General features: G+C 40.5%; 1 protein-coding gene across 1 annotated transcript in view; it reads left to right on the plus strand.

Annotated features, from left to right (window-relative positions):
- Window positions 1-439: 439 nt before the first annotated feature.
- TSC2 (tuberous sclerosis 2) overlaps window positions 440-10,393 on the plus strand; it is a gene marked incomplete at its 3' end in the record, with an annotated part of 19,811 nt that continues 9,857 nt past the window's right edge. The window contains exons 1-16 of the mRNA XM_009700123.1: window positions 440-577; window positions 1,467-1,553; window positions 2,224-2,334; window positions 3,196-3,340; window positions 3,475-3,592; window positions 4,087-4,135; window positions 4,569-4,694; window positions 5,049-5,122; window positions 5,473-5,599; window positions 6,215-6,358; window positions 6,586-6,723; window positions 6,940-7,043; window positions 7,838-7,919; window positions 8,832-8,987; window positions 9,317-9,433; window positions 9,978-10,102. Coding sequence (XP_009698425.1) covers window positions 440-577; window positions 1,467-1,553; window positions 2,224-2,334; window positions 3,196-3,340; window positions 3,475-3,592; window positions 4,087-4,135; window positions 4,569-4,694; window positions 5,049-5,122; window positions 5,473-5,599; window positions 6,215-6,358; window positions 6,586-6,723; window positions 6,940-7,043; window positions 7,838-7,919; window positions 8,832-8,987; window positions 9,317-9,433; window positions 9,978-10,102 — 1,841 coding nt within the window. The remainder of the gene's footprint in view (window positions 578-1,466; window positions 1,554-2,223; window positions 2,335-3,195; window positions 3,341-3,474; window positions 3,593-4,086; window positions 4,136-4,568; window positions 4,695-5,048; window positions 5,123-5,472; window positions 5,600-6,214; window positions 6,359-6,585; window positions 6,724-6,939; window positions 7,044-7,837; window positions 7,920-8,831; window positions 8,988-9,316; window positions 9,434-9,977; window positions 10,103-10,393) is intronic.

Genomic DNA, 10,393 nt, shown 5'->3' on the forward strand with positions numbered 1-10,393 from the left:
TGCTTGTCCATTGCTTTTGGAGTGGGAACGAGTACTTCAGCTCACACCTGCCAAAAAGCGTGTGTGTGTTTATACTTCAACAGTCAGCTCAGCGGTTTTTAAATGGAGGTTGCCCTGTGCGGGCTGTGGCGGTGCTGGGCATTCGGAGCTCCCAGAAAATGGTAACCACAAGCTCCCCATTCCTCGCGCAGCTGCGGGATGCAGGTGCTGAAGGCAGGAGCAGCACAGGCTCCTCATGCATGCGAGCTCCTCACTGTTTCATCCTCAATGTTGAGCTTTTCCTTTGTTTGAAACGGCTTGAGACACCAGAGCTGTCTGTAAAAGCCATATTGTGATGGCTCTTACTGGCGTTTTCCTGCTTCGTGATTCCTCGTGGGCCTCCCCTAATAGAAACCCTGTTCTGTGTTTGCAGGGGCTCAGCGCTGCTTGCTTGTCAGCAATGGCAAAGCCTCAGAGCAAGGATTCTGGGCTGAAGGAGAAGTTCAGGAATCTCCTGGGGCTGGGAACGTCCCGGGGAAGTTCAAAGTCATCGGAGGGCAAGCAAACAGAGTTTATCATCACTGCAGAAATACTCAAGGTGTGAGAACTGACTGTGGTAGAGGTGGGGATAGTGCCTGGATTATCTGAGTTGAGAGGATCGGATGGAGGGCTTGCTCATTCTCCTTTCTGTTTTGCTATTCATCCCTCTCAAATCATGCCTTTTTGCCTTATCTCTCAATTTATCCTCTAGTGAAGTGGATGTAAAACTCACCTACTTTGAGGTTACAGCATTTTATTTATTTGGTGTTTGAATAGTTTTGAGATATTTGATAGGGTGGTGTTGTCTTATGTCAGGTTACGGGATGTTTCCTCAAAATATGTTGCTCTTTGTTTATAGTCGGAGCTTGATGAAGTTTATGTGGTGGCAGTTAGCACAAGCTGGAAACTGTTTCTGTTTTATGAAAACCTTACCATTTTGTGAAAATTAATACAAATAAAATATTTATTCCAGTAATTGGTATGGCAAGTCTATAAGCAGAATAGTTGGCACAGAGGGAGGAAAATACATAAAAGGGAGACAAAGACCAGAATCCCTTCCTGTCTGTGCTGGAGCAGCTGAGCTCTTACCTGCTGCAAGGCTGAGGAGGTGGACTTAATGTCCCTCCTTTCTCTGCCCTTGTCCTGTGAACTGGGTGAGTGCCACAGCCAGTGAGTTATTAACTTTTCTGAAGAAAAGGAGATGTTCTGTCCTGAAGGTGAAAAGCTGCTTGGCTCCAGTTCTGTGAAAGTTCTAGTTTTGACAAATCATTTGCTAATGGAAAAAAGTTTTTGGAGAAATTCCTGAAAAGTTCCAGTGGTGACTAATGGTTAGATCATTTTGGACAAATGCATAAGTTATTTTTCAGTGGTTCATGATCCCTGTTGAGAAATGGGTAAGTGTTTCTAGTAAAGAGAAACTGTTAGCTTATTTCTACATTTCTTTCCAGGAACTGAGCATAGAATGTGGATTAAGTAATAGGATACGAGCGATCGGTCAAATTTGTGAAGTGGCAAAAACAAAAAAAATTGAAGAGGTAAGTTTCAGAGTTTTCAGCGAGTATTGGAAGGATGAAAATTTAAGCAACAGCCCTTAACCTGTCATAAAAGGCTCCTGCAGTTTACACTGCCATTTAAAGTTGCTAATCCCAGAAGCTGTTTTGTGCTGTTCAGATCTGTAAAAGGATGGCTCACATGCCAAGGAGGTTAAGTCTTGTCCAACCTACGAGCTGTGGAGCAGAGAGGACATAGCTGACAGGTGTCCTGAATTGAATGGAAGAAGAATGCTGCCAATATTCAGGCCTGTTCAGGACGATTCATGGGAGATGGTGTTAATCCTGTAGAAAAGGTGTTTGCTAGCTCCTTCTGTCTTGTTAATGAGCAATCTCAAATTGGTTTTAAACTCGTCATGTATTTAGATGAAGGTTTCTGCCCAAATGTTCACACTGAAGTAGGCGTGTGAATGAAGAACTTCAGTTACTGGGGTGCAAAATGTCATGTAAGATGGGATTTAGCATCTCTCATGTGGTTCATCTGAGTTTATGACCGGGCAGTTGAGAGTGTCCCTCAGAAAAGAGAACTCCGGACGTGAAATCCCTTTGGATCTTGTTCGTTAACTTGCCATAATTAATGACTGACCTACTGGGTAAAGATCCCAGAAGCAGCTTAACTTTCCTACTACTCTCTATCTCCTGTGTTTGTTCTCAGCATGCAGTGGAAGCAATATGGAAAGTGGTAGCTGATATGCTCCAACCAGAGCGCCCTGTTGAAGCCAGACATGCTGTTCTTCATCTGCTAAAGTCAATCGTCCAAGGACAGGTGAAAACAAACAAACTGTAGAAGAAACATTACACTTAAACTAGGGTTTATGCAGAGTATAAACATGAAAAATATTGGGTAGCTTTTTTCTACAACTTACCATGTTTCTTATTTTGGTTGTGCCTTGTAAATGGGAAGAGGAAGCATTTTAGTTTAAGTCTTCATTTGATCTCATAGCAAAACTTTTCATACAACTCATAGAAAACTTTTCTGTTCTGGGGCAATGTTCTTGGAAAAGAGGAAGTACTTTGGGTTAAGTTCAGCATAGTACAGCAAATTTTACATAGTCTTTGTCCAGGCCTATTAGTCCTAGTCTGCAGCTGGTTTTGATGTTTCAGCATGTCAGGTATGTAAGAAGTTCCATATAAGATACTTTTCTAGCCTGGCCAAGTTAAGCATATTATAAATTCTTCAGATTTCACAATGTGCTGTACAAACGTAAGACTGTATCAGACCAAAGTTCTAGTTTTCAGTATTCTGAAAAAGTAGGGGGATGCTTAGGAAGAGAATAGGCATTGATTCTGGTTTGTTGGCTTGGTTTTTTTTCAAATGCTGTACTGGCAGTGCTGTCAGTTGCAGTTTCCATGGATTACTTTGTGTATTGGATGCTGTCTGTGTGTTGCTCGACAAAATGCCTCCAGCCCTGAGTGCTGATATAACAGACTGAGAAGACCTGAGCCATGGTCAGTAGCCAGTAGAGGTTGGAGGTACTTTCAGGAGACTTTTGTAGCCCGTAGGAAAAGAAAATAATTTCAAGTATGAAGATTACTGCTATAGACCTTGATAAGGTCAGGCTTTAACTGTCTTTTTTCATTAGTGACACTGTTATCTGCACACCCCCCCCCTTTTTTTTTTTTTAAGGGTGAGAGATTAGGGATCCTCAGAGCACATTTTTTTAAGGTTATTAAGGACTATCCCTCCAATGAAGACTTACATGAACGGCTTGAAGTGTTCAAGGCTCTAACGGAGAATGGACGATACATCACCTACCTAGAAGAAGAGTTAGGTGAGTATCGTCTCTACCCTTCTTCAATTTGGTGGGACTAAGTCAAGGGACAGGCATCCAGTGATATGAGAAAAAGGTAGGCATAACACTTCTGGATAGAAAACATGTTGTAACAATTTGTCTTCCTTCTTTAGCTGACTTTGTACTACAGTGGATGGATGTTGGTTTGTCTTCTGAGTTCCTTCTGGTTTTAGTGAACCTGGTAAAATTCAATAGCTGCTATCTGGAAGACTATGTAGCTGACATGGTCCAGTAAGTTGGTGTTTTGGTTTTTTTAAATTCCTACGTGTTTATTCTTGGTAAATTACAGGAGAAAGTTGCCGATCAGTATACAGATAAGTGGAATTTTTTTCAGTCAATCTGGATCTGTTTCATTCCAGGTCATACCTGACATTTCTGACAAATATTTGATTTTCAGTTCTTACAGCGTTCAAATCTGTTTTAGTTTAACTGCATGTGCTTTTCCCATTTCATGTGGTGGACTTGATTACATTGCTTAGTCTCACAAAGCATCTTTGCTATTGTATTACTGTAGGCATACTGAGTTGCATTTAGGTGCAACTTTAAACTAACTTTATAAAAGAGGTTGTAGCATTCAGTGTCTGTAGGAGTGTTATCAACAGTGCCACAGTAACGGGAATGATGAGTAAAATAACATGCCAATTTGCCTGTCTGTTTTGACTCTTTGTAATTTGCCTACAATTATATTAAGCAAACAATTACAATTAAATATTCTTTCCTAACAGCAAGATATGCCTCTTGTGCATTCAGACTTCATCATCTATGGACATAGAGGTCAGTAATTTGAGTCTGTCTTAGTAGTTTAGAATTATTTGAAATGCTTTGAAACTGGAGCTTTTACAAACAAAGTCAGATCATGAAACTCTCCTCTGAGTTTATTCTCATCTTACAAGAGAGCTAATACAATGTTACAAAGTATTTGTAAGCCATTGGATCTCATACACCAATAATCATTTTGTTTTAAAGGAAACAGAGTGTTGATAAATTTGACAAGCGAATCAATTTTTCAACGGTGCTTTTTATGGTTTGCTTTCCGTCTTGCAATGATTTTAAAAAAACCTAAACAACGATAACAAAAAACCCAGCCCAAAGCATATCTGTACCCGTTTTGACTTCCAGAAGATTTCCTGGGTCTTCCAGGTTAGCATTTGACCTGCTTTATTCGTAGAGAAGTGTATAACCATTTTGTCTTCCTCTTTCTCAAAAGATTTCCTTGCAAGTGCTGGATGCAGTTGTTTGCTATAATTGTCTGCCATCAGAGAACCTGCCAGTATTTATCATCACTTTGTGCCGTACCATCAACGTGAAGGAGCTCTGCGAGCCATGCTGGAAGGTCAGAACTTTCTTGTAGTGTTTTGTTTTTTTTTTTCATGAGTTCACTGTTTTGGCCTCATAGATGGTCAGATGTGGCTGTGCACGTCTGCTGTAAATTTCAGTTTGGTTTTATGAGTAAATTAAAAATTGTTTAAAGAATTAAGGGATCAGCACATTTTTAGTGTAAGTCCTGTCGTGTCCGTGGAATTCACCCAGTTTTCTCTTAGCTGATGTGACAGGCTTCTGTTGTGTCATGGAAAAGACTGCACGCATTTACTTACCATAAGCGGGCATGATCAGCCAGCTAACAGCATATTTAGGCTAATGAGTGTTTTAACAACCAGATATTTAAGTGTTCTCTTTGAATTTGCAGCTTATGCGCAACCTTTTGGGAACTCATTTAGGACACAGTGCCATCTATAACATGTGCAGGATCATGGAAGACAGGTAAAGAAGGTGTATCTAACAAAACCGAAGGAATTCAGCAGAGGTCCCGTTGAGATAGATAGGGAGTCACTGACCTCAGTAGAACAAGCTGAAGGTTCTGGCGCTTAGAAATTAACTCCCTTCCTAGTTATGCTGCTGAAGTCCTCATTTTTTGGATTTTCTGAATTTAATTTTCCTTTGTTTTAAAGTTGTACTAAATTATTTTCTGCTTTTAATGTTTGTAAATTGCTGTGCAAGGCTCTGATGTATAACAGCTGGGAATTCCAGTTGTGACATGTATATTCTTATTGACTCTTGCATGCTAAGAGAATTGTAGCGTGGCCTAAGACTTTCCTTCCATCTGGTCTTAGAGCTTACATGGCGGATGCAGCGCTGCTGAGAGGAGCTGTGTTCTTTGTTGGCATGGCTCTGTGGGGTGCTCATCGCCTCAATTCACTCAAGAATTCGCCAACTTCAGTGCTGCCTTCATTCCTCAAGGTAGGATGGGATGCTGGAGGAACTTTTTAATCAGGTATACATCCGGACCTGCACAAATTTAGAACAAAAATGTGGTCTGCTACACCAAAGAGATCTTTGCATGCCTGAAAGACAAGAGACAGCAATTGGGTATGGGTTGAAGTATGAGGAAACAGTAAAACAACAGAGGATTTAAGTTTGAAACTGAGGCTTCCTTCTGGAATATCTTTGTTGGCCACAAAAGCAAAGTCTGAATTCTTTCTCTCAAATATCTATGTTGTGGGTACTTTAGCTTGAAAAATAAAAACAAAGCAAAAACTTCCACCCTTTCCAGTGTGTGGTACAAAAAGTGAGGGATGGTATCTTCAGGGACAGCCTCAGAGCTCTCTTAAAATTTTCTCATCTAAGTGCATCAAGCAGGAATTACTTTGTGTCTGCTTTGTAAGATGGGACTGCATTTGACATCTGATATACAGCTGTTTGCAAAAGTGCGCTTTGTGTGTATAGACTTGAATGTATTTATGTCAGATCTTCAGGCTAAGTTCCTAATTAGTAAGGCATGTTTCGTTTGAATTTAAGAGGGTTTCTGATCACTGTTTTCCAACTGTTAACTGATTGAAATGCTTTGTATTCCAGGCCATGACATGTCCCAATGCAGTTGTGTCTTATGAGATAGTTCTGTCCATAACACGTCTCATAAAGAAGTATGGGAAGGAGCTGCAAGCTGTAACGTGGGATATCCTTTTGGACATCATGGAGCGATTACTGCAACAGCTGCAGGTAAGTGTTGAGTCTGTCTTGATGTGCTTTCAATCCAAAGACCTTGCCATAAATATTTTTGCAAATTGATCTCCTGTTTGTACACTCCAGTGAACTCTGAAGCTGAATGAAGGTTTAGCCCAATTCTCAATGCCGTGCTTCTCAATGGAGTTTTCTGTTTGTATTTAAAAGTTAGCACTTTCTGGTAAGGTAGAAGTCTTCTAGGAATGTTTTCATCTCTGTTTCAGAGTCTGGAGAGCCAAGAACTGAAGTCCATTGTACATGATCTTTTGACTACAGTAGAAGAACTCTGTGACCAGAATGAATTCCATGGCTCTGAAGAGAGATTTTTTGAGCTGGTGGAAAGATGTGCTGATCAGAGACCAGTAAGACTTTACTTCTTGCTGTCTTCCTTTGTTGCCAGTCGAACCCGTTTTGTTACTCAGCACAGTTGAAAGTTGGGAGTCCTAAAATAGCACATGGTCAGAAAATCACAGCAAGGACTTGTATGAGCCTTATTCTCGGGGTGGGGGTTGGGAGAATGGATGTATTTTATTTGCTTATACACTAAAAAAAAAATATTCTTGATCTTTCCATGAAAGGAATCTTCTGTATTAAACTTGATAACATACAGAGCTCAATCCATTCATCCTGCCAAAGATGGCTGGATTCACAACCTGCAGATCTTAATGGAGAGATTCTTCAGGTATGAAATCATAATTTTGTGAATACAAGGCACTTTCAAATGTTTCTTGCCACCTTTTCGTGTTAGATAATTTTGTTTTCTGAAGTTTTAATGTTAGTAAGTGACTGCTAAGAAGTATGGTGGTTCCAGGGCACAGTACATGAAAGGATTTCATTTAACAGAAGGAAAACTTTGCACTGAGTTATTTATGCTTCTTTTTTTTTTACTTTATTTCCATTGGATGGCTGTATTCCAATTAGCTTAAGCAGTTACGTGTTCCACTCCACAGCACTTTGTAGTTCTGACACCAAACAAGACTTTCCTGTTAAGCATCAGGATTGCATGTGGTTATCCAGTATTAAAGTTATCTGGTTTTGAATTGGTACTCCTAAAAGTATTCTTGTGCTCTAAAATATCAACATACAGCAATAATAAACGTTTGTCTTGTCTGTGAACTGCTGCCAAAGAGTAACTCTTCCTCGGTGCCATATGTTTGGTTTTAAATTTTCTCACCAGAGCACTTGTTCTTCTGACATGTGCTTCCTAGTTTGGATTGGAAATGAGAAAACTGCAGTTACAGGTCTCCAGAAGTAGTAAAAGTTGAATTGGGGTTCCAGTTTCCAGTTGTTCTTGAATCTGATTTCGTATGTTGAGGCATTAACTGAAGGCTCAGCTGATCTCTAACAGTTATTGTTCTAACTCTTAAGAATTCTTCTAGTTTACTTTAGTTTTATTTTCCTTTTCTCCTCTTCCCCCCTTCCCTAAGTATCAGCAGCTTTATTTTATTCACCTTGAATTTGCTCTTCCCATTTTAGGAACGAAAGTCGTAGTGCTGTTCGTATTAAAGTTCTGGATGTCTTGTCCTTTGTCCTGAGTATTAACAGACAGTTCTATGAGGTGTGTCTTTATCTGTTTCTGATGATTACATGTGAGATCTTAAGTGGGTGGGAAAGGCTTTGGTGAGGCATGTTTTATGGTGTGCTTCAGGTCGTCTGTGCCACTGGGGAATGCACAGAACTGTGCTTTAAATGTTGCACACAATAGACATATTTCTTTGGGATGCTTATAGGACGACTTGCCTTTTAATTTTCCTTAGTTGGATACAGGTATGTGCAACTTGCAGTGGGAGCTGCTGTGTTTTGAGGGCATACCTGTTGTGTATTTGCATCCCTGTTTTAAGGTCATTAATTCCATATATATTTTGTTTTGGAAGAAGGGAAAATCAGTGTGAGAGATGCAGAGTTTATTTAAAAGCTTTGTAAAAAGATGAGATCTGGGCATAGTCTGATGTGAGCAGATTGACTTGTCTTGGTGCTTGCAGTTTAATTGCAATCCAAGATGGAATCTGTCTGAGAGGAGTTACAGAAGAGCTCTGGGGATGTCTTCAGATCCTTGGAATGTACCCAGAGTGTCAGAGGACAGGAAGGGGCAGAGGTGCTTCTTGGATTCCTTCAAGATTTGTGAAAACATGATGCTGTTGCATGTTTCCACTCTCAATAAGACCCACAAGCCCTAGAAATCCCTTGTCAACAGTCTGTTTGAGCCTGGTCTGTCAAGTCTATAGGACAGATGAAAACCAAAGCATTGAATCCAAGTTCGACAAAAGTCGCAAATATTTGGAGGGATGGCATACAGAAATACTTAATGGGATGGAAGAGGAAAGATCAAGGAACCAAACAGTTAGTTGAGGAACAAGCCTGAGACCAGAGAATCAGTGTTTTTTTGTTTGTAATTATTTGTCTCTTTAATATGCTGATTGAACAACTGACTGCAAAATGTCAAAGCTTATTAAGGTTTGTCCTCTTGCAGGAGGAGCTGATAAACTTGGTTGTGATCTCTCAGCTGGCTCACATTCCAGAGGATAAAGACCATCAAGTCCGAAAACTGGCCACTCAGCTACTTGTAGACCTGGCTGAAGGCTGCAACACACATCACTTTAACAGCTTGCTTGATATCATAGAAAAGGTGAGGCAGCGTTTGGTCAATTGTCAGTAGCATCACCACATCTTCTGCCAGATCCTCTTACTGTGACTGAGGAGACTTAACCCGTGACTGTTACCAGTTGCATGGCTCAGCAGGATATTGCAAAATTACCGGGTTTTGGAGGATACAAGTCTGAAGTGCAGAGCAGAAAGGAGCTTTAGAAACCCTGTTAATGCACATCCAAGCTACCTGACAGGGCTTGCAGAATTTCCAGCAAGGATGACTTGCAGTAGTCTTTCCTGACCTTCCAGGATGGAAATAAAGAGAAGGTGTGTTGCAGATTTAAACTGCATATTGCTTTTTTTTAAAAGGTGGCTGCACGTTCTCTCTCATCTCCTTCTGAACTGGAAGAGAGAGACTTGCTATCACATTCAGCTTCTTTGGAGGATGTCAAGACAGCAGTTCTTGGACTCCTGATAATTCTTCAGGTAAATTCTGCAGATCATTAAACACATCTTTGTCAGAATAGTTGTATGCTGGACTTGGCTTTTTAGATAACTGTTCTCCCACTGTTAAATATCCTGACTTTTGTTTTATCTAGTTAATATTTTAGCTCTTGTTTGGTCATCCTTTTGCTTTTGGGTACTGTTTGACTGTTTGCTAAATGTTTTATTTTCTTAATTTCATTATACAATGAATATGAGCACATTTTCATGTGTGGGGGACAGATGTGTTCATAAACTAGCAGAAAGGCAGTGGTTCATAAGCTTGAATAGATCTGTTGTGTTTGGGTAACATGTCCTGAGATATGGTTAAGCAACTGTGAAGAGCTGGTTGTTCCAACCACTGCCTTTCTGGAGCCAGGCAGAGTTGCTCTAGAGTCTTTGCAGAGGTTCTGTCCAGAGCCATCTGTTCATCTTGCTTTCAGGAGCAAGTTTTTGCTGTGCTTTTCTTGAATTCTCAGTGCAGATACACATTTCTGAATAACAAGTGTCAGTCTGCCTTTTGATTTGTGTTTCTCCTCCTCTGTAGACAAAACTCTACAGCTTACCCTCTAGCCATGCAATGCGGGTGTACGAGATGCTGATTCACCATGTCCAGCGCCATTATATATATGCGTACAGCCTTGCTGTTGCTAGCAGCATCAGATTGCAGGTATGAGCATGCTTTCAGGTCGAGAACTGCATGCTGCCTTTGGAATTCTTGCATGGCAGGTGTGGAATGTGTGCTCTGGAGCTTACCAGAAGTAGAATTAAATGTTTCTTGGCTAATAGGAGTATGTGTATGTACTGTAACACCAGAAGCGATGCCTCTTACAGCACTAACCACAGCATCTATTAAAAATCCCCTTGTACTTGCAAAAGTATCACGTGAGGAGGTGGGAGAGTATTCCACTGGCTTGGGTTTTGAGTGATTCCAGTGTTGTCTCTGTTACAGGTATTTGATTT

The sequence above is a fragment of the Cariama cristata genome, unplaced genomic scaffold, assembly GCF_000690535.1.
Source record: "Cariama cristata isolate BGI_N322 unplaced genomic scaffold, ASM69053v1 scaffold30065, whole genome shotgun sequence".
NCBI classification, from domain to species: domain Eukaryota; kingdom Metazoa; phylum Chordata; class Aves; order Cariamiformes; family Cariamidae; genus Cariama; species Cariama cristata.